This window comes from Lagenorhynchus albirostris, chromosome 16 (genome assembly GCF_949774975.1).
Source record: "Lagenorhynchus albirostris chromosome 16, mLagAlb1.1, whole genome shotgun sequence".
Classification (NCBI taxonomy): Eukaryota; Metazoa; Chordata; class Mammalia; order Artiodactyla; family Delphinidae; genus Lagenorhynchus; species Lagenorhynchus albirostris.
Genome location: NC_083110.1, coordinates 58448257 through 58471302, shown reverse-complemented (window position 1 = coordinate 58471302; position 23046 = coordinate 58448257). Strand labels below are relative to the sequence as shown.

At 50.3% G+C, this 23046-nt stretch overlaps 2 protein-coding genes across 7 annotated transcripts in view; one reads left to right on the top strand and one right to left on the bottom strand.

Annotated features, from left to right (window-relative positions):
• Positions 1 to 21193, bottom strand: SFXN2 (sideroflexin 2). 6 transcript variants are annotated; one of them, XM_060125561.1, is made up of 13 exons: positions 21119 to 21193; positions 18961 to 19092; positions 9413 to 9597; positions 9114 to 9284; positions 8083 to 8181; positions 6872 to 6947; positions 6467 to 6552; positions 5111 to 5171; positions 4657 to 4723; positions 3992 to 4041; positions 3646 to 3695; positions 2094 to 2141; positions 1 to 1247 (listed from the first exon to the last, which is right to left on the bottom strand). In XM_060125561.1, the coding sequence occupies exons 3-13, from the start codon at positions 9571 to 9573 to the stop codon at positions 1148 to 1150; spliced, it is 969 nt and encodes a 322-aa protein (XP_059981544.1). In that variant the 5' UTR covers positions 9574 to 9597; positions 18961 to 19092; positions 21119 to 21193; the 3' UTR covers positions 1 to 1147. The 6 variants fall into 6 exon arrangements, 3 of the variants coding, with proteins under 3 accessions (XP_059981544.1, XP_059981543.1, XP_059981542.1); XM_060125560.1 differs by lacking the exon at positions 21119 to 21193 and having other exon boundaries at positions 9413 to 9574; positions 18961 to 19903; XR_009535966.1 differs by lacking the exons at positions 1 to 1247; positions 21119 to 21193 and adding an exon at positions 1635 to 1658 and having other exon boundaries at positions 1752 to 2141; positions 9413 to 9574; positions 18961 to 19903.
• Positions 21194 to 21435: 242 nt separating this feature from the next.
• ARL3 (ADP ribosylation factor like GTPase 3) overlaps positions 21436 to 23046 on the top strand; it is a 32617-nt gene continuing 31006 nt past the window's right edge. Inside the window, exon 1 of the mRNA XM_060126463.1 lies at positions 21436 to 21549. Coding sequence (XP_059982446.1) covers positions 21547 to 21549 — 3 coding nt within the window. The 5' untranslated portion in view covers positions 21436 to 21546. The remainder of the gene's footprint in view (positions 21550 to 23046) is intronic.

The window sequence follows — 23046 nt, the reverse complement described above, 5'->3', positions numbered from 1 at the left end:
CATCCAGGCTTTATTAACTCAGTGTGCAGACAGTTCGCTGTGTTCTTTCATGAAATGCATTCGATTCACAGTGATATCCTTTGATCGATCAGTAAATTCTACTACACAAAACTCATACAGACATGGGCCCAGGTCAGCCACAACAGCCCCCTCTCCCCCAAGGGCCTGAGAAATCACCTAGAGCAGCCAGGCTGGGAAGGGCGAGCGGCTGTGCTTTGCTGTGTGTCCTTTAAGGCTCTTTGGTCCTGGTTGATTTCCTCTCAGAGGCATCCAAATAAAACTTCCCTTTCCTATTCAGTACACACCAGTCTTTCTTTGGTGTTTAACCCAACGGGCTGAGGAAGGGAGGTAGCCAGGAAATTATACCCACTAACATGTGCAGTTAGTGCCTACCTACATCCTTTTTACTCGGTCAGTGGATTTATCTTTTAGACCCAGAGAAATAGAATCGGATATGATTTTAGGGGCAGGAGAACAAAGCCAGTGTCAACAGGTAGGGCTTGAAGCACCATAAAACTCTGCTGCCTCACACAATGTCCTTTTTTTTTTTTTTGCACTAAAACTCCTGGGTGCCTGATAAACCCAAGTTTAGCAAGACTCCCAGAGAACCTTTCTGACCAGGGGGCCCTGGGGAGGAGAGTGGGGAAGAGCAAAGAGGAGCCCCAAGGTGACCCGGCCTCTTCCCTCCCGCTTCCCAAAGGAGCCAGAACTACACAGGTGAAAGGTTCCCTTGCCTGAGAGCCGATGAGGAGGAAGAGAAGAGGGGCCCTTCCTCAATCCTGGCTGGAACCAGAATCCTAAAGGTTTCCTAACTTTTGCAAACGGTTTGCTTGAGTGTCACCCCCAGGGCTCAGCACCTTCTCCCTGAGGGGGTCTCAGCTCCTGGTCTCCAGGGGACAGGGGTTAAGGGAGAGCAGATAGAAGACTTGGCCTCTCTCCCCTTATTCACGTTTATCCCCTGGAGTCCAATAAACCCAGGTGCCTGGGTAGAAGCATGAGGCATCCTCCCACCCCCACCCTCGTCCCCCCAAATCCACCCTGGCCTACAGGCCCTGTTGGCAAAGAGGAATGAGGCACGGGAATCCACAGTGGCTAAGGAGGAGCTGGTAAATATGGGTATGGACTGGTCCTTGCTGGGGTGGGGCATTTAGAGACCCTTATTGAAGTAGACATAAGGCACAGGTTCTCCATACTTGGCCTTGATAGTGTCTTGGAGCTCTGGTTCCAGATAGGAAACTGGCAATTCACTGAGAAGAGAGAAGGGGCTTATAAGTGTGCCACCTGGACGAGCAGCAAATTACCCTCAGATAAAATCCAACTCAGATGCCACCTCTAAGAAGCCCTTGCCCATTTTCCATCAGAATTATTAATGACCTCCGTACACTACAGTATGTTGCTTTTACTTCTACTGAGCCCTGACTTCATCTCCCTGGTGCTAAACTTCCGTCCTCTTCAAGATTACAAGCTCGGTGCTCAGAACACAGGAGATGTGTAGCAGGTGACTACGGAGCTGAGAGTACTAGGGAAAGGGAAACAGGCATCTTCTCCGTATCTATTCAAGCTATGCCTGGTCTCCTGGAGCTAGTACTCCGCCTCACCCCCACCACCCCAGTCTGATGCTTACCTTCCCTTTGCCGTCATCTCTCCTCACCCACCTCCTCTGCTCTCTGCACCCACCCCCCAGGACACGCAAGGGAAGCGGAGAGGTCGAAGCCGTCCACCCTCTGGCAAACATCAGCCAGAGTGAGTACCTACCCTCTTGTTCAATTTCAAAGACCAGATCCAGCCAGGGAGATGGATCTAGTAACTCAACCAGCAGGGACAGAAAGTCTCTTATTGTTCCCCCACCTTCTCTCCAAGGCAGCCTTTGCTCCACTGGAAGTGAGCAACTCATCCCTCTGCCCCTTGGAGCTCTGTTTCAGTTTACCATTCACCTGGGGTCAAGAGGCCCAGCGTTTAGACTGACAGGTACTTGTCCTTGGACAGATGCCTCCCTGCCTGCCCCTCCCTCTCTCCTTCGGGACACCAGGCAGGTCAGGGAGACCAGGGACAGGGTGCTCAGTAAAACCACGTGAGGAATGAACAGCTGATACCATTTCTGCGGGAACAGCCCACATGCCACTGGCACCATGAAGATGAGGCTGGAAGAAAGGAGAAACCAAAGCATTAGGGGGTGTCTGGCATCTCACAGAGCCACCCACACCCCATCGCTGAGCCCCTCAAAGGAAGGGGGAGCCGGCGCCAAAGCTCCTCTCCCTCCAACCCTTCTCCTGGTCTCTTGGTGCCTGGAGACTCACTCTAGCACAGGACAGAATCAGCGCCCCCTACACTCCCCCTCACACCCCACCCACCCATCACTCAAGCAGATGAAGAAGGTAGTGGAGTCACCAGGGAGTGTGGGCAGCAGCCCTAATGACCACAGGCAATCCCTGACGTATAGGGAAAGCAGCGAGGGGCGTGAACGCAGGGTCCTGCTCCTGTACTCACTGAATGCCCGAGCTGTTGGAGAACAGTGAGGGCAGAGCTTCTCAAACGTCACTGGGCATGCAAGGAACTCGAGGAGCTTGTTCAAATGTGATGCTAATTCAGTAGGTCTGGGAAAGGGCTTGAGAGTCTTTATTTCTCACAAGTTCTCAGAGGATGCGGATCCAGGACCATGTTTTACAGGATTTGGGAATCTAACAGACCTAGGTTCGTGTCCCAGCTCTGCCACTTCCTAGCTGTGCAATCTTGGGCAAGTTCCCTCTGAGACGGCAGAGGGGTACTTACTCTGCACGGTTACTGTGAGGATTAAATGAGATAACATGTGTGACACATCCAGCCCATGGTAACTGCGCCCTCAGTGGGAAATCAGCTGGCAGAAGACAGCCTGGCATAATGTTAGACCTGCTAAGGATCCAACTGCAGCTCCAGCAATTACCAGCTAGAGACGCGTGGGCAAGTTTCTTCATCTGGGAAGGAGATGATGACAGTATGTACACCTCGAGGGCCGAGGGAATAGGCGGAAATATAGACGTGACACATCAACACAGTGGCGGCACACAGAAAACATCCAATGCATGTTAGCTTTGGTTGCTGTCATTAGCCTCATGGCCTCACAAAGCATGAGTAATGCTGGGACATGTCCAGTCAAGGGTAGGCACCTAAGAACGCTGCCAGGACTCATGGTGCTTCCCTCCCATGCGAGGCTGGGACACTTGACGGGCCCAGGCTGTGCTGTCATTTTCGATGGCTCATCTTTTTGTATGTATTGAGATATAACTGACATGTAACACTGTGTAAGTTTACCACCGGCGTGAGCTAACCCCTCTATCACATCACATAATTCATTTCGTTTTTGTGGTGGGATGATCTCATCATTTTTGTCTCTTCTCTAAAACTACTGAAGACCTAAGGTCAGAGGGGAGACCCTGGGACAGAAGGACCCCCAAGGGTTCCACTTTCCACTCCAGTGTGTGCACAGTGCCAGCCTGGCGCCCTCAGAAAGAATGGGTGAGAGCGCACCAGAGGGGCCATAGGCGTGAAAGTCCGGGCGCTTTTGAAGTCAGGTAAAGGAGTACATGTTTTCCAACATGGGTGACACAAGAAGGCAGATCTTGGGCACCCCACCACAGAACCCCAAACCGAGAAAATATGATAACTCACAAACACCCAGACAGCAGAACCTGCAATGGGGCATGCAGCACCCGGATTCTCTGCACAGAAACAGACAAAAGAGAGACCCACGTGGGACTTACACACTTCGAGGTGAAACCCACGCTGGTCACCCAGCTAGAAACCCGCAGGCGGGAAACCCTGGCTCTGCAGGGTGGGGAGGGGGCTCTCCTTGCTCTCGGCAGACAAGGCCGAGAACTGGGCAGCCAGCGGGCACCGGGATGGGCCCTACTTGAATGAGGTGCAGGGTGGGAGCAAGAGGGAAGGGTAAGACGGTCAGGAGCCCCCAGCATGTATGTGTTCTGGGCAGGGAAGATGCAAAGGAGAATCCGCTCACCTTCATGCAGCGCAGTTTCTCCAGCCTTTCCATGACGACCGGCAGCAGGACTGGAAGAAACCAGGGGAAAGGCTGTGAGACTCCCCCGCAGATCCCTTTCCGAAGTCGGATCACAGACTGATTCTCCCTCCTTCCCAAGAAGTTCCAGAAAATACTTTTCATTTGGGAGAAGAATGGAAGACTGTAGGCATGGCCACGCCCCACCCCTCCCCCAAGTCCTGACAGAAGGTGCTTCCCAAACTCCTCAACCTGCACACCTATAACAACAGGAGGACAAGTACCGCAGGCCCAGAGCACCCTTCTCAAAACTATTTTTGAAGCAAGTTTTGTATCCTGCTCTGTAACATGCACCTGCTGACAGCAAAACCAGGGCAGGGGACTTATTTTTCTCTACCACTGTCTCCCCAGCACCCCACACTGTGTCCAGCACATTGAAGGAACTTAAGGAATATTTGTTAAATGAAAATAACTTTCTCCACCAAATCTCTGATTAACTGACATTCCAGGAATTACAGTATGGCTCTCCCGTGGCTCCTGGCACTCAAGTAAACCAGTTTGAGAAGCATGTCTATAGAGGCTGAGGTCCCACCCCCCACCCGAAGTGTGGATGAGGTCTCCATCCCTTGTTCCAGGGTCCCCAGGATGGGAGGGCTTCCCCATCTTACTCATGCCAGGGGCTGCCATGGTGATCCGAGAAATAACCACTTGGGTGATGCCTATGGCCGCAGCTCTCTGAGGGCAGAAAAGAATAAGTTGTCAGGAATGAGCTTATCGAGTATCCACAGGCTGCACCAGAGGGCTGGGTCAGGGTCAGGGTCAGGGTCAGGGTCAAGGCCAAGTCTGAGCTGGTAAAGAGGAAGGGATGGACCTGTCAGGGGTTGAGTGACCTCACCTGACCCTCTCCCACCCAGCCACATTTTTATGGCTTCAGGACCAGAAACGATGGAGAAAAGACATGAACAGAGATATGGAGGGAAATTCGATGGGGAAGGAGGATGGAGTCAGGGAGAAGTTTTCTCAACCCTATAGTAGAGCCCAGGCCTGCTCTGACCACGAAGAACAGGACAGGGTCTGAGAGGGAACTCCCTCCTCCCACCCCAAAGGCAGGCCTCTGCTCACCCGGGAATGACCAATCTCATTGTGGTTCCTGTCCTTCACGCAGATGCCCTGGATGAGTTCCCTAAACACAGACAGGAGGTGCTGGATATGGGAAAGGGGTGCTGGAAGCCTGCCAGCGATGTGACACACCAGGGGACCAAGGCCAGGGCACTCAAGCTCTAGAAAGCCACCTCCTGCAGCTGGCCCTTGGAGCGCCCTTCCCCACTCCAGAGAGTGGTATCCAGCCGTGACCTAGGGCAGAGGCTCAGAGAGCTAGCACTGGGCCCCAACGGCCTAGGCTGAATCCGGAAACTGCAGAGCAAGTGTATGAACTTGAGCAAGTTCCCTAATCCCTCTAAAGACACAGTTATCCGCATCTGCAAAATGGGGATAATCATGGCACCCACTTCATGGGACCTGGTGAGTATTAAACAAGATAATGCCTGCAAAGTGCTAAGTCCAGTGCCTGACACAGTGACTGCTCCCAAACAGGGGCTGTTGGTCTCAGGCCAGTGCTTGACAGCACTGTATCCAAGACCAGGTGGGTGGTGGGGACTCATTCATTCGTTGGAAGGAGCAACTGGATGGGGGGGGGCGGGAAAGAGGAGGCGAGCAGTGTGCATGCAGGACTACTCTGTGGTGTGCTCTTTCTGCAAGGGCAGTTGTGATCACTTTCCATTTGCTACTAATCCCAAGAAAATGTGCCTTATAGATACTGGTGATGACGAGGAAGGCACTGATGGAAACGGGGGCAGCAGTAGCTAACGCTTAATGCAGCATTTTCTTACAGTTCAGGCGCTATTTGGGGCGCTTTACCTCTACTACATCATTAAATTTTGTAACAGAGGAACATCTATACTTTCTCTAGTCAAGAAACAAGAGCTGTGAGACACAGCTGGTTTCTCCTTTCACCTTTCCTGCTGTGACGCTTACAGCCTGGTGCCTGGAAAACATCTATCTGCCCCTCTGGCTTCCTCAAAGCTTCTTGGTTCTGTTATATCTTTGGACACCTCGCTCTGCTGCATTTCATTCTGTAAGACATCCCCAGGGCTTTGGAAGTAGGCCGAGTCCACAACTTAAAGACAGTTGCAGTTGAAAGGACATGAGCTGGTGCCAAACCCCACAGGTCCTCGCTAATGCCCCACCCCTGCTCCCCATCACCCACAACACACATCACAGATGAAACCTAAGTAATCCTCCACTCCTGCAGCCATCACTGTTGGAGCCGCCAGTCCTCAGGGAACTTTCAGAAGCGCAGTTCGGCTGCCCTCCCCACACCCACCTCAGCCTCAACGAGCCCCCCCACTGCCTTGGTTTCTTGCCTTTCCCCTGCTAGCCTCACGGTCTGTAGGGAGGAAAAGGGATCCCTGTACTCACTGCTGTCGCATCATTGGGATGTTGACACAGTTAGCCGCAGCCACAGCGGCAAAGGGCACCCAGCGGCCCACCAGGGGCGGGGCTCTCTGTGGGAGAAGAGAACAATGGGAGTAGGTCAGGCTCCCTGGAGATGGGGGTGGAAGGGGCTTCAGGAAGATAGAGCAAGAAATCAGCCCTCGCTACTGCCACGCATCCTGACACTCAGTCGGGGAACCCAAACTCCCTCAAAGGCCCGAGAAAGACCAAATGGGCGCAGCCCTGCTGAATTTCCCACTACTTGGCTGGGCTCTGGCCAAACCCAACTCATCCAGACCGGAAACGGCCCCTGCCTGGTAAAAAAAAGTTTTCCCTAGGACTTTGCTGCCGCCTAGTGGCCACCATGCCCACAGCAACCCCAGACGGTACCTTTGTCAACGTGTTCATGCCCACAGCAGTGGCCACCGCAGCGGTTGTGGCAGTGACGTAGGAAACGGCCATCTGCCTAGTGGAGGAGAGAAGATGTTTGGGAGCGGGGACCCTAGCTGGCTGAGGGCAGGACGATGGCTTGAGTGATAAAGGCTAGAAATGTGGCTTCATGCCTGAGAAGCTCATGTGATCTGTCCCCAGCATCACCTTGTGATCTCCCCCCAACTCACTCAGCTGCTCCAGTCCCCTTGGCCTCCTTTCAGTACTTTAAACACACCAAATGCCTTCCTGCTCAGAACCTTTGCATGTTGCTGCTCCCTATCCCGGGAATTCTTCCCTGGGCTCTTGCATGGCTAAATCCTTATCTTTCAAAACTCAGCTGAAATGCCAGCTCTGCGGAAAGGACTTCCCTGAACAGCCTATCCACACAGATGCCCCTCTGCTGTTCTCTGTCTTGTTATCTATTTATTTCCTTAATGGCAACAATCACAGTCTGACATCATTACGCTTGTTTTCCTTTTTTTTTTTTTTGGCTGCGCCATGCGGTATGTGGGATTCGGGATCTTAGTTCCCTGACCAGGGATCAAACCTGTGCCCCCGGCATTGGGAGCATGGAGTCTTAACCACTGGACCACTACGGAAGTCCCTATGCTTGTTTTCTTAAAAGACCTTCAACTCTAGGGCTTCCCTGGTGGCGCAGTGGTTGAGAGTCCGCCTGCCGATGCAGGGGACACAGGTTCGTGCCCCGGTCCAGGAGGATCCCACATGCCGCAGAGCGGCTGGGGCCGTGAGCCACGGCCGCTGAGCCTGCGCGTCCCGCAGTGGGAGAGGCCACAACAGTGAGAGGTCCACGTACCGCAAAAAAAAAAAAAAAAAAAAAGACCTTCAACTCTAGAGAGCACACATGTCTTACTCAAATGTATCCCTGGCACCTAGAACCATGCCCAGCACTTAATACACACTCAAGAAATATTTGTTGAATGAATGAGTGAATGAATGAATGTTGAATTGGTCTAGGAAGAAGATACTCTCCTAGTCAGCCTAATACTTCCAAACCCTGAAAAGGGAGACCTGGTCACTTGCCCAGGGCAGGTCCCACCCAGGGAGGACTGACGGCCCTGGAACCTTTTAGAAGGGCTGTTCCCCTGGAGGCAAGAGGACAGCCACCTGCTCCAGGCCCACATGGATGGCCTGGGGTTCAGGTCTCCTACCTGACCGACGTGGGGGAAGCTGCATTCCTGTTGGTGTAGTTGACTAAGGCATTGAAGGACTGGTTCACCCACTGCCAGAAGATCACTGCCGGTATCGTCCTACCAGGAGGGGGGCCCGGAGAGGCAGAGAGGAGGATGGAAAGAGGGTTTGGGGCACACCAGTCAAACCACGTTACCTGCCGCTCCCCAAGCTGTTCCCACGCTGTTTCCTGCAGCTGGGCTCTTTTGCACAGGCTGTCCCTCTGACTGGAGCATCCACACCCCCTAACCTTTCCATACATGGCTGAATCCTGCTCTGTTGAGAGATCTCTTCTTCCTTGGAACCTTCCCAACCCTTCCCCTGCCCTTCCTGAGACACAGTTAGTCATTCTATGCTCTCTGCTCCCACCGCCCCATATTCTACCCCTAACCTACCACTTGGCAAGCTGGGTGGTAACTATTTACTTCTTGGTCTCAACAAAATTGGGCCCCCCTTGAAGGGAGGGACTAGTCTTTATACTCCCCACACCTGGCCCAAGGCCTGGCTCAACAACTGGGTAACTGAATGCGTGGGGGAGAGAGGGGGGAGAGGGAAGAGAGAAAGGGGGAACAACAGAGAAAGTTTCTCTCCCCAACTGGGCTGAAAGGGTATCCCAATATTTTTACTTGGATATTACATTATAAAAATACATTAAATTCATTGTTGAATAAGTACTTTTTAAAGAGGGAATTAGAATAGCTCATCCGTTGAGCACTCTTGAGAGGCCTGCCTCAGTTTATACAGCCAGGCACCACTACTTCCTGGCTGTGTGAACTTGGTCATATAACCTCTCTAGAACCTCAGTTCTTCATCTATAAAATGGAGATGAAAATAGTACCTCTCTGTAAGGTTGTTGAGATTAAATGAGGTGATAACATGCAAAGAATTTAACACAGTGCCTGGTAGCCCGTCAGGGATCCATAAAGACGGCTATTACTATCACCCTACTGTGGCTCCCTGCCTAACAGGTCCATGCGGCTGCACCTGGCACTGCCTTGCTCCCGGTTCGCACCTGTAGAACTGGAGCATGAAGCCCGTGATGATCATGCCCCCGGGGACCTGGAAGGACATCCGCCCAATGACGTTCATCTTGTCCCCGGTGTCAGGGTGGAAGGCCGAGTCGTACAGCTTCTTGGCGTAGAGCAGCTGCTCCACTCGCGTGCCTGGGGGCACAGTCCCCATCCTGCCACCAGGGACCACAGGCGGTGTTACCTCCTGACCCCTGGCCCCTCGTCTTCCGTTTCCACCTCGTCCCTAGGGCACCCACCAACGTCGCCCCAGTGCCCCCAGCCCACTCCCCTAACCGCTCACCTGCTCTTCTCCACCATCACTTTGGCCCAGTCCAGCTCCCACTCTGGTACCAGGACGGTGCGGGGGTCTGTGACATTGAAGAAATGCTTCACCCGCCCTAGGAAAGTGCACTGGTCCCAACGGGGGGCATCGATATTAAAGCCAGACAGGTCAGCCTCCATCCTGCTCACACATAAAACTGTGGACTTCAGGAACAGAGGAAAAATGAAGATTGCCCTCAAAGCCTGCCCTGGAGGCCCTTAGCACCTCCCGCTATGGTAGACTGACGGCTCTCACCAGCCGCTAGCGTCATCTGACTCAGCTCAGGAAGGGTCCAGTGAATGGTCACCAGTCTGAGCAACTGGGCACCAACGTGTGTTTCCTGAGTGCCTGCTGGTGGCCAGCCTGGTGCTTGATCATGCTGTGGGCGAGGCTGGGGAAAGGGACAGTACAGTGCCTGTCCTTGGGGAGCTGAGTCTGACTGGGGAGCAAGAGCCCACCTGTGGAACAACAGATAATACATACAGCAACAATAAGCACGGGAGATGAGAGGGAGCTGAGAAGGGGGGACACAAAAATCAAGGGAGGCTTCCCAGAAGAGGTGGAATGTGAGTGAAGCCCCAGGAGGTAGGCCAGATCTATCTGAAGGAGGAAGAGGCATGGGATCACACTGAAAGTAGAAACAATCCCTGATAAAGATGGAGAGGACAATGGCATGATCACCTTCAATTCAGTGGCGGGGGGGGGGGGGCGGGGGGCGGGGAGGGTGCATGCCAGCCCTATGAGAGATCCCGGGCCATGGTTTTCGCCCTCAAGGCGTTGCAGAACAGGAGAGAGACAAGTAAGTCAACAAGGACAGTAGTGTGACAATGCTGCTGATGGACACGGGGAGCAGCAGAAAGCCAGAGAAGAGGTAATAAAACCGAGGTGACTCTGCATCTCCTGGTTTGCCGGGGCTTGTTGTCCTGTGGTAATTATTAAAAGCACCCCCTCGACCTCAAAAGTGTCCCAGTCTGGATGATAAATTATAAGATCACCTTATCTAAAACGGATGAGGGATTCTGAACATGCTTTGTGAGAACAAGAAATAAACAATGTTTTGAAGGATGCATGAAAGTCAGATGGATGGAGGAGAGGTACCCCAGACAAGAAGAGGCAGTGTTTAAAGCACACAGTGCACATGGGGACCTGATGATGACGGTGAGAACACTAACACTTACTGAGCTCCTACTTGATGCTACACACTCTGCCTGGTGCCTGACGTGCATTTTCTGAATTCATCTTCACCGTAACCCTATAAGATAGAGATACTCTTACGTTTAATGCCATTTTATAGATGAGAAAACCAAGGCACAGGTAAGTAACTTTGCCAAGTCACACAAGCACTTGCCAATAACAGAGCCAGGATTTTAATTCAGCCTGACTAACTTCAGAACCCCTGCCTATAATGAGGTTCTGGAATCCATGACTTGAAAAACTAAGGCGGGTCTGACACATGAGGAGCTTGGAAATGGTCACTCCTGTCCTCACAACAAAAAGAAGCTGAACAAACTGAAAACCCACAGCTCTTCTTAGAACCATCAGGGAATTGAGGTCACAGGGCAAACAACTGCCCCTGAACGTGGAGAGACAGGCAGAGAATCACAGCTTAGTGGGAACAGAAGCCCACCCCTTGGGGCAAGTACCATAGGAAATTTAAACTGTGATTGACAAATTGCTGGAAGTTCAGTGTGGACAAGCTTGAGAGTTAAAAATTCCAGGGGGATTCAATCTTTGGTGGCGGTGTGGGGAGATACACTTTTGTGCGTTTTACCTCCAGGAGCCCACCAGGTTCTCAGGCTGAAGATCAGAGAAAAATTCCTTAGTGCTTCGGGCAGGGAGATGGGAAAAGTGGCCATTCTGAAGTAGACCCAGAGGCCTCTGCGGTTTTTAACAAGGCCTGCCCTCAAAGGAGCCTAGCCTGTTTCACCAGAGCCTAACTACCTTGGGTCTCACCAGAACCTAACTGACTTGGGGGAAGAGAAACACCCAACTCCACCCCTTCTAGCTTTCCTGTCTCACCTAAAGGGAGTAAGGGGAACCTGAGAAGGACTTGTGAAGGTCCAGGGGCACCTAACCACAGGACTATAGAACACTCCCCCTCCCCTCACACTGTCGGTGGTATAGGGCTCCCGTATAATAACAGGGAGAACTAACAACAGAACGAACCTCGAGTCTCAGACCTTATTTAAGAAGAGGTGTCTAGAAACCCAAAGACAACAGGGGAGACAAAAACAAGGACACCAGAGGAAATTTAACTTTTGACCCCTACAGCTTTAGCAAACAGTAATCACAACCTAACTCCTTGCCAGAAAAAAGTAAAACCTCACACACATCTGGCTTTCAACAAAAAAGGACAAGGCATCCTAAAAGGCAAAAAAAACAAAACAAAACAAACATCAAAACCCCACCGTTTGAAGAGACAGAGCAAGCAAGCATCAGAACCAGATGACAGAGACTTTGGAATTATCAAACCAGGAATTTTAAATAACTATAATTAATCTGCTAAGGACTCCAATGGGAAAGTGGGCAACATGAATGAACAGACAGATGATGGAAGCAGAGAGATGGACACTCTAAGAAAGAACCAAAAGGAAATGTTAGAAACTAAAAATACTGTAACAGAAATGAAAGTGCCTTTGATGGGCTCATCAGTAGGCTTGACATGGCCAGGGAAAGAATCAGTGAGCCTGAATATGTGTCAACAGAAAATTCCCAAGACTTCCCTGGTGGCACAGTCGATAGAGCTCTGCGCTCCCAATGCAGGGGGCCCAGGTTCGATCCCTGGTCAGGGAACTAGATCCCACATGCATGCCACAACTAGGGAGCCCGTAAGCCGCAACTAAGGAGCCCACGAGCCACAACTAAGACCTAGCGCAACCAAATAAATAAATACATACATAAATATTAAAAAAAAGAAAAGAAAATTCCCAAACTGAAAAGTAAAGAGAAAAAAAGAATTTATAAAAAAACAGAATAGAATATCCAAGAACCTTGGGACAATTACATAAGTTGCAACATACATATAAGAGGAATACCAGAAGGAGAGGAGGAAAAGGAACAGAAAAAATATTTGAAGTGATAATGACTGAGAATTTTCCAAAATTAATGACAGAAACGAAACTAGAGACCCAGGAGGCTCAGAGAACAACAAGCAGGACAACTATCAGAAAATCTGCACCCAGGCATATTATATTCAAACTGCAGAAAATCAGGAAAGAAGCCAGGGCTTCCCTGGTGGTGCAGTGGTTGAGAGTCTGCCTGCCGATGCAGGGGACACGGGTTTGTGCCCCGGTCCGGGAAGATCCCACATGCCGTGGAGCGGCTGGGCCCGTAAGCCATGGCCGCTGAGCCTGCGCATCCGGAGCCTGCGCATCCGGAGCCTGTGCTCCACAACGGGAGAGGCCACAACAGTGAGAGGCCCGCGTACCCAAAAAAAAAAAAAAAAAAAAAAAAAAAAAGCTATGGCTTTTGAACTTTTGCCTGAAAATTTCAGGAAGCCATTAAAAGATTTCAATAAGAGTGACAAGGTGAGATGTGTAGTTTAGAAAGAACAATCTGGGGACTTCCCTGGTGGTGCAGTGGTTAAGAATCCACCTGCCAATGCAGGGGACATGGGTTCAAGCCCTGGTCCGGGAAGAACCCACATGCCGCGGAGCAGCTAAGCCCGTGTGCCACAACTACTGAGCCTGCGCTCTAGAGCCCACAAGCCACAAGTGCTGAGCCTGTGTGCCACAACTACTGAAGCCCACGCGCCTAGAGCCTGTGCTCCTCAACAAGAGAAGCCACAGCAATGAGAAGCCCGCGCACCACAGCAAAGAGTAGCCCCCGTTCGCCACAACTAGAGAAAGCCCGCGCTCAGCAATGAAGACCCAATGAAGCCAAAAATAAATAAATAAATTTACTAAAAAAAAGAAAGAACAATCTGGGAAATCATATGAAAGTAAATAGGGTATGGCAGGACCTCACAGGATGCAGATACCAGCTGGAAGCGAACCCCTAACAATCCACGCAAGAAGTGGGGCTCAAATGAACCCAGATGCACCAGAACTGGGAGGAGGATCAAAAGAAGAGAAGCTTTTAAAGCAGCAGAATCTGAAGATTTGCTAAGTGATAGGGTATAGGAGGAATATTCTATCAGTCAGGGCTCAACCACAGAAACAGAACCAATAGGAGATTTTCTACCTATCCATCTACCCATCAATCTATCTACCCACCTCCCTCCCTCCTGGAATCTCTAACCTCAGGGTGGCGGGGGCCCAGCCCTTTTTTTTTTTTTTTTTTTTTTTGCGGTACGCGGGCCTGTCACCGCTGTGGCCTCTCCCATTGTGGAGCACAGGCTCCGGGACGCGCAGGCTCAGCGGCCATGGCTCACGGGCCCAGCCGCTCTGTGGCATGTGGGACCTTCCCAGACCGGGGCACGAACCCGTGTCCCCTGCATCGGCAGGCGGACTCTCAACCACTGCGCCACCAGGGAAGCCCCCCAGACCTTTTTTAAAGGGATTCCATCTGATTAGGTCAGGCCACGCAGGATAATCTCCCTTTAGATTAACTCAAAGCCAACCACTTAGGGATTTTAATTACATTTGCAAAATCCCTTCACCACGGTACCTAAATCAGTGTTTGGTCTAATAACTAAAAGAAAGTATGTGTTTGCTACAAATTGGCTGATTCTCCCTCAGAGGCCCATCCAACTGGAAATATAGCAGAGAGGGGGTCCTGGGGAGTTTCTCTGGTCTAGCCCAGTTGACCCATCACAAATACCTAGAGTGATACCAGGGTTTCTGACTGGGGCAATAACGTGCTGAGACAGAATATAGAACAATAGGCTTTAAGGAAGAAAACAGTGAATTTGACTTTCCTTGTGTTGAGTTTCAAGTGCTATGAGACTTTCTCAAACACAAGAGGCTGCCATCTGTCTCAGTCCCTTTGTAAATACTAGTCCAGGGTGCTATTCCTTCCCCTCTTCACTAAATAACACCTGCTCATCCTTTTTTTTTTTTTTAAGGAATAATTTTCAGATTTACTGCTATATCTTCTACTACTATGTCATTTGTCTTTTTTTTCTTGAAAAAAAAAATCACCTGAGGATTTTCCACATATATTGAATTACAAGTTCGCAGGCACAGCTTGAGCAAGATTTAAAAAGCTACGCTCTTCAAAGTTTGCTGCCCACTGAAGGGCTGGGAGGCAGGAAACTGGATGTGCTGGAATGCTGAGTTGGAGGACTGACGAAATTCACCGGGAAGCCACTGAGATTCTGGGAAGCTGCTCACAGGGATGCTGAGGGAACTCAATGGGAAGACACCCACACGGGTGCTGCTGAAACTCACTGGGAAGCTGCCTGGTGGGGTGCTGTTGAAACTTGATAATAGGCAAGCACCCAGACACCTGGAAGACTACTCCTTCCTCATCAGTGTTCCTCTGGCGCCCTCTACTGGTAGAGCTTAAAATCATCTCAGAGGGCAAAGGAAAAATATTTACAACACCAAGCATCATAAAACAGGGCAAAGAAGGGTAGATTTGGAGCTAAGGACCAATAACCTATCTGGCACAGATACACAACTTACTTTTTTCGTTTAACATCTTAGAGAATTCTCCATTTGAGATATACAACTCTATCATTCTTTTTAGTGATTATATAATATTCCATGTGCCTTAATTTCATTATTTGATAGACATTTGGGTTACTTTCAGTTTTTCACTGCTATGGTGAGCACCCTTACACACATCACTTTGTGTATATGGCAACTGTATCTTTTTTTTAATGCTGTCTTTTTAAATAAAATTTATTTTGGGTTGTGTTGGGTCTTCGTTGCTCTGCGAGGGCTTTCTCCAGTTGCAGCAAGCAGGGGCTACTCTTCGTTGTGGTGCACGGGCTTCTCATTGCAGTGGCTTCTCTTGTTGCGGAGCACGGGCTCTAGGCACGCAGGCTTCAGTAGCTGCAGCACTTGGGCTGGGTACCTGCGGCACACAGGCCCTAGAGCACAGGCTCAGTAGTTGTGGCGCACGGGCTTGGTTGCCCCGTGGCATGTAAGATCTTCCCGGACCAAGGCTCGAACCCATGTCCCCTGCATTGGCAGGCGGATTCTTAACCACTGAGCCACCAGGGAAGTCCCCATGGCAACTATATCTTTAGGATTGACTTCTAGAAGTGGAATTGCTGGATCTAAGGATATACATGTTTTAAATGAAGTCTTTATAATACAAACTGATTTTTCACGAGTTGTGTATGATAATGCTGCTTTAGTCAAACTTTCACCAAAATGGGTATTATAAATCTTTTCTTTGTTTGCCAATTTGATGGGGAGAAACAATATTGTTGTTTTAATTTGTATTTTCTTTTTTTAATTAAAAAAAATTTTTTTTTTTTTTTGGCTGCGCCATGCAGCATAATGGATCTCAGTTCCCCAACCAGGGATCAAACCTGTGCCCCCTGCAGTAGGAGTGTGGAGTCTTAACCACTGGACTGCCAGAAGTCCCTAATTTGTATTTTCTTGATTCTTAATGAGATTAAGCATCTTTTCATATGTTTTTGGCCATTTGTTTTTCTCATTCTGAAAACATTGTCTTTTTAAATTACAGAAGTAACTTTTGTAATAGTTCAGTGCCAAAGTATATAAAGTGAAAATGACAGTGGTTAACATGTTAAAAAAAAATAGCTATCTTCTTGAGTTATACAATCATCTAAATCCAAAAGCACTCACAGACTTGAGCAAACAAAGCCAGTGTTTCATATTAGGGAAAGGAAACATATCGCTGATGGAAGCTGCAGACCTAGTAAAAAATAAATGTTTTATACTAAGTAGTAGAATGAAAGGACACTTCCACCCAAGACCACTACCTCAATAAAGACCCATGGGTTATTACGGCTGCAAAGGAAGTTCACCTCAGAATAAACGGCAGCCTTAAAAGCGGGTGCATTAGCAAATAATTTCAAGTGCTCCCCCCACCCCCAAAAATAGTAGCCTTTTGCTCTGCAGAGACAGTCTGAGTGACCTGCAAGGAAGCACCTACCTGTCCTTCATATCTTCGCTCACACCTCCTTTCCTCAGAGTATCCTCTGAAGGACCCCCTTCCTCCCTCCCATGCAACTAGATCCGCTGCTCTGCTATAAGCCCTCTTGGCTCCATACTTTTCCCCCAGAGCCATGCCAGTCTGTCATGATACTCTGTGGTTTTACATTAATGCCCACCTTCCCCCACTAGGCCATAAGCTCCCTGAACCCAGGAGTTGCGTCCATTTTGCTCACCACCGTTGCCTCAACGCCTAGCACAAGAGTTCGAGTATTTGCTAAAAAAGAGGTCCAGTTGGTCAGCAATTGGATATTTAGGCTTAAAACCCAGCATGGAGATCTGGGTTAGGAGTAAAACAGTGAGGGAGCAGCACGGGGGTGGCGGATAGTTTAAGATAAAGTTTTCCAAGGAGAATACACAGACTGGGAAGAGCAGCGATCCAAGGACATACCCTGAAAAACCACTATATTTAAGAGGTAACCCAACAAAAAGATGAGAAAGAACAACCAGAGAGGTGTGGCAGGCAGGAGAAGCCAACAGATGAGGCAGAGCGAGAGAGGCAATCAAGTTTTAGATTGTCTGTTAGGGTGGGAGAGACTTCGGCAAGCTGATGGCTCAGGGTGAGCCACTTCCCCAGGAGGGAGGAGAGGCCCACTGCGGTGGTTCCGCAGCACCCCTGGGGGGCCCTGGCTCCGTGACTCAGTGGCAACCTCTCGGGGCAAGTCAGACGGCCCACAGCAAGAGCCCACTGCCAGGACTCCGGCTTCCCCCTCTCCCACCCCACCACAGAGCCCACGAGAAAGCTCCGGGCTCTGCCCTTTGGGGACAGACTGACTCGGCTCCTGCAGGCTGGTCCAAAGACCAAAGACATTTCACCCAGTCCCAACTGAAGCCAGGGGTGGGAGGAGGGGAAAGAGTTCACCTCCCTTCACTCTACAGAAAGGAAAAGGAGTTGGCCTTGGCTTACAGAGACCCACACTCCCACCGGATACAGACAGTCCCAAATGCTATGCCTCCCCCTCAACACACACACACACACACACACACACACACACACACACACACACACACACACACACACACACTTCTCAGCCAACCCTCTCCACCCTCAACCCAACAATCCAACATTGGAAAGTCCTCTGACTTTCACAATGGAAGCATTTCTACCATGAGGGGGTAATCATTTGCTAAATCATGCAAGAACCTTTGCCTTCATTACCAAGGTCAGGATAGGAACTGCCCAGTCCTGTCTTATGTAAAACATACAGGGAAAAAAATCTAAATTCTATGTCTCAACTTTTCCCCCCACGCAATGGCCCCCAATGGGGGCAGTTCCGTAACTCCTTCAGGGCAAACTCAAGCCCTCTGTCACATACTCCCATAGCATCCTGTTCTCCTTTGAAGCAAGCTGGGTTTTTGTAATTGTCACTTTCTTGTTATTTACAGTTATCAGCGTAAAATTTGCCTCCCCTAACAGACTATAAGGTTCACGCTATGGCCCTCATCTGCCCTCTAAAAGCACTTACTGCCTGCCTGAAATACATTCCAACTTATTCTTGGGTTCTCTGGGCAACAAGGATGTCCCCCCTTTTTTTTTTGTCAAACTAAGAACCTGCCTTGGTTACAGAAGCTTTCTTTCACGAAGCTGCAAATTGTCTACCCCTCTTATACTGAGTCCTACTGGTCTTAAGTTTTCTTCAACAGTTATGATCCCTCTTCCTACACGAACCATATCTAATACTTCCTAAAAAGGTGACTATTACATCCAGGGTTCTGCTACAGGGAACAGGGGGAGGTGGAAATCAAACAGGTGACTAACCAATACCTCCCTTTCCTTCCAGGATTAGAGAACGTCACGGCTCACAGACATTAGGGATCTCAGTTTACAGATGAGGAAACTGATGCCTAGGAAGGTTCACATGGATTGAGCCAGCATGGTGAGCATTTGTGGCACATGTGGTCCTACACTGTGGCAGATATAAATGTGAATAGATCCAGTTCTGTTTATCCAAAGATTGACAACAGCTAGGGCCATATTTTCCCAAGGTTACAAGGCTTAGACAGGAATTCCCTAGAGGTCCAGTGGTTAGGACTCTGCCCTTCACTGCTGAGGGTGCGGTGCGGGAAAAAAAAAAAAAGACCACAGGTTACAAGGCTTAGGGTCACCTAGATAGGTCCTCTATCCACTACAGGGTGCTTGTCTCGAGAAAGAGAAAGAAAGAGAGGGAGGGGGGCTTCCCCGGTGGTGCAGTGGTTGAGAGTCCGCCTGCCGATGCAGGGGACACGGGTTCATGCCCTGGTCCGGGAAGATCCCACATGCCGCGGAGCGGCTGGGCCCGTAAGCCATGGCTGCTGAGCCTGTGCGTCCGGAGCCTGTGCGTCCGGAGCCTGTGCTCTGCAACGGGAGAAGCCACAACAGTGAGAGGCCCGCATACCGCAAAAAAAAAAAAAAAAAAAAAAAAGAGAGGGAGGGAAGAAGGGAAAAGATTTAAAAAAATGATATAACCTACTTACCTCTCCTGAAGTAATGCTTGTTCTTCCAGGGAGAGCTGATTTTCTCTGGCAGACAGTATCAGAGTCTGGAAAACAAGCTTCCGAACCTCTTCTGTTGTATCCTTTTGCAAGTGCGGGGGAAGTACCCAAGATCTTCCCATTTGAAACCCCAAGTAGGGAGAAAAACAAAATGTCATCGCTTGTACTCCCATCAGAGGAAGATGGGAGTCAAAGACTCAAGAAGTTCAGACACAGGGCTTCCCTGGTGGAGCAGTGATTAAGAATCCGCCTGCCAATGCAGGGGACACGGGTTCGAGCCCTGGTCCAGGAAGATCCCACATGCCGTGGAGCAGCTAAGCCCGTGCACCACAACTACCGAGCCTGCGCTCTAGAGCCTGCGAGCCACAACTACTGAGCCCACGTGCCACATCTACTGAAGCCCGAGCACCTAGAGCCCGTGCTCCGTAACAAGGGAAGCCACTGCAATGAGAAGCCTGCGCACTGCAATAAGAGTAGCCCCCACTCGCCACAACTAGAGAAAGCCCACGTGCAGCAACAAAGACCCAATGCAGCCCAAAAAAATAAATAAAAGAAGTTCAGACACAAAGACCACTGAGATGGCGAGGGCTGGTGTCAAGGCTGCCTAGAGCAAGTTGGAGAATGAGACTAATAATTAAACCAGCAGACCCTGGTAGTATATACTTTTGTACAATCATGTGACTCCGAGGCAACCATGATGTTAGACACCAGGCAACTTAGAAAGAGAGGTCTGCTTTGCCTCTTTCACAAAAGAACCAACAGGCTAGAGATGGGTGGATTGAAAAGAGTACATACTCTGAATTAACCATTCACCTTGCACCTCCTTAGTCAAGGTTCTGAACTGAGTTTTCTCTCCAAGCATCTGATGCAGGTATGCAGGTAGCAGATGTTTTTAAAAATACTTTACTTGAATGCATAAAAAGCTAAGGACCATTCAGGGAAAATCTGCCTTCATTCCAATGATCTTAACTAGGCTGAAAAAGCTGCTGTTCATAAAAGCAGCAAAGCCCAAAACCTGGATGAAGCTATTAACAACAGCTAAGCCATGGGACCTCCCTGGCGGTCCAGTGGTTAAGACTCCCTGCTTCCACTGCAGGGATCCCTGGTTCGATCCCTGGTCAGGGAACTAAGATCCCGTATGACGTTCCTCGCGGCCAAAAAATAAAATAATAAAAACTAAGCCCCATATAGCACTTTCTAAGTGCCAGGCAATGTTCTATGTACTTGACATATAATAATCCTCACAAGAACCCAATGAAGTAGGTAAGAGGCACATACACACACACATCTGTAAACCTCCAGGTGTATCATCCATGCCCACACTTTATCTGCTCTTAAAAACTTCTGGATTTACATCTCAGGTATAAGCCACTCTGTTCCTCCAACATGGACAATACAATGTGGTGTTTAATAATTCCTCAAGAGTCAGAAAGTACTAGGTTCAAGTCCCCACTCTTATCGCTTAAAATAACCAATTTCTAGGGCTGTGAGAATGAAATGGAATCTTGTATGAAAAGCATTTCACCAGGAAGGATGTAATTTCCATGGGGGCAGATTTAGCCCCCTGCTGTGTCTCCAGGGTCTGGAATAGGACCTGGCACAAATGTTATAACTCTTCTTTCTGTCCTCTGCACGGGGAAGGGGTGGGAGGTAGCACCCAGAATCCCTTCCACTGTTTCTTGCCTGTAAGTGCAGGCCCCTTTTTGCCTCCTCCGGGGCTGCAGACGGCGCACCGACCGGTCCAACGTAGATCAACGAAACTATCCTTCCCAAAACGTCTTTCATCCCCGCTATCAGCTCACCCCAGCCCTCAGGGCCAGTCCTCAAGCAGCTTCTTGCCTTCCGACAGGCAGCCTCCCACCACCAGGAGTCCTCCAGCCCGGATTCTAACACAGGTGTGTGGAGATGGGTGCGCAACCCATGACTCCCCCGCCCCTCAGCCCGGCACACGAAGGTGCTGGGGGCCGTAAAGGAGAGGTCCACAGGTAGACCCTTCTCTTGCCACGTGGCTTCGGCAGGTGGAAGCCCAGCCCGCGCTGCAGCCCCTCCTGGGCAGAGTCAGGACAGAAATGCAAGCTCCCTCCGGGATGTGGGGACTGGAGGTATATGTGGCAGGCGGACTCCTCCCAAGACCCCTTACCTGGTCCCGGGAGGAACGCACTGAGACAACTGCTATCAGATGCACCCCGCGTTGGCAGCTTGGCCAGGGTGCACTTCTGGCCTCGGCCCGGGAACCGCCCCTCGCCCCGCCCCCACGCCTCTCCTTCTGGACCAATCACAGGCCGGGTGGCCCCCGCCAGCCACGTGGGCGAGTTTTCACCATTCCCTGGGTCTTCACCAGCCTGCCACAGCCTCCAGCCGCTCCAGCAGCCCGCCTGCGCAGTGGGAGGGCACATTGGCGCGCTTGCGCACATTGGGAAGAGGAGCTGGACCCCGCCCCGTCCTGCTGCTTTGCTCCTCCGCTGTGCGTACAGGGGACGTCGGGGGCGGTGCCGCAGGAGTTGCCCCTGGTAACGGGGGAGGCAGGAGGAGGAGGAGGAGGAGGAGGAGGAGGGACTCGGCGGGAGGATGGTGAGTGTGGGGCCTGGGTCCCTCCGGAGCTGGTCGGTCACCCGCCTCCCTTCCCCAGGCCCAAGGCAGGGCACTGCGCTTAAAGACAGGAGGGAATGGATTGACGCTCAGCCTGCTGTCTGGGTCCTGGATTGGTTTCGGGGGGCGGCGGAGAGCCCCGAGTGTGGGCCCTGGAGGGAGATCTGGGCCTGGGGAGGAAGGCGGGGCTTGCAACCGGTCCGAAACTAGGGGAAGGGGCTGGAAGGGGCTGTGGAAGGGTGCGTGGTTGTCCCGGTACGGAGCCAGGGCTCCATCATTACTCTGGGGATGAGATGAGGGCGGATCCGAGGAGCTACGGAGAGCAGCCTCTGCACGCAGGCTTAGATCTTCCCGGGGAATCGGCCTCCCCGTGCCGCAGTAAAGTGGGGTTCGCCAGTGCCCGGCCAGAAGCGGGGAGAGGGCCAGCGCTACTGTCTTTGAGGTCGCGCCGGCGGTACCAGGGGAGATGGTAGCCTAGCTCTCCTCTTCCTCGCGATGTGCGGGCTTCTGGGGGGAAGGGTGCAAATCCCAGGACACAAAGAGGTGCCGCTTGGAAAGGATGCCTAGTGGATTTTACGCCGTCTTGGTGTCTGCGTGGCGGGCGCGCTTCTGCAGTCCCGAGTTATTTATTTGCTGACGGTTCTGCAAGGTCTGGTTGTTGGTGATGACCAGTTTCCCGTTCAATACTTAATCCATGTCGGTGTAGGCAGATTTGCTGCCCGGTCCTTAGTATTTCCTTCGGACCTGTTGCAACCTTCCTTGGCATCTGACCACACCAGAACCAAAGGCCTTAATGTCAGTTTGGAGCAGATTAAAACTGGAGGGTGGCCATTCACTTGGGGCAAGCCTTTTCTCTGTCGAACCAGATTAAATCTTTCCCAAATTGTAAATTACGATACGTGACATATTTGATTCTTGACACTCTGTTCCTTGTTGATTTCTCTGCAGTTAGTTGGAGGGTGTTAAAATGGAATTGAGTGGTTTTAGAACTAGTCAAAGAAAAAATTGATTTTGGAGCGTTTAGAGCAGGTTAGTTGGCTTACCAGCTGCAAAGAGCTAACACTCAAGCTTATAGTTACTTCCCTGCCCCAACTCCAGACCCTTTTTGACTTTTAGAAATGTTGAACCACTTCTGTTGACTTATGAAGTAAGAAAAAGCTAGATGTTCACAAGGAAAACATACATGTACATTTGGTTAGATAATCCAATGAGTACATTTTGATAGGAAAAAATTTTTGCAATTGATTTAACATTGTCAGATCGCTAAAGAAGTAGAATTATTTGATCGGAAGTTGCCAATCATATTTCAACACTTGCTACATTGCAGTTTTGTTAACCTTAGGCTAAACAGATCTTTACATGTTTGCTTTTTATTAATCGTTTATACATGAGCTGTCCATTTAAAGGCTAACTTTTTCTCAACAAATGAGTACAAACATAAATATTTACACAGAAAATAACTAGAATTGAAATGAAAAA

Bases quoted from the DNA above. Each gene is read 5' to 3' on its own strand.
- SFXN2 (XM_060125559.1), bottom strand. From the start codon at position 19,151: ATGGGAGTACAAGCGATGACATTTTGTTTTTCTCCCTACTTGGGGTTT. The intron at 5,172-6,466 runs GTGAGTACAGGG...GTCTGTGTTTAG, and splicing joins ATCCCAATGATGCGACAGCA to GGAACTCATCCAGGGCATCT. The intron at 2,142-3,645 runs GTGAGTTATCAT...CCTTTCTTCCAG, and splicing joins GTTCTGCTGTCTGGGTGTTT to CCTCATCTTCATGGTGCCAG.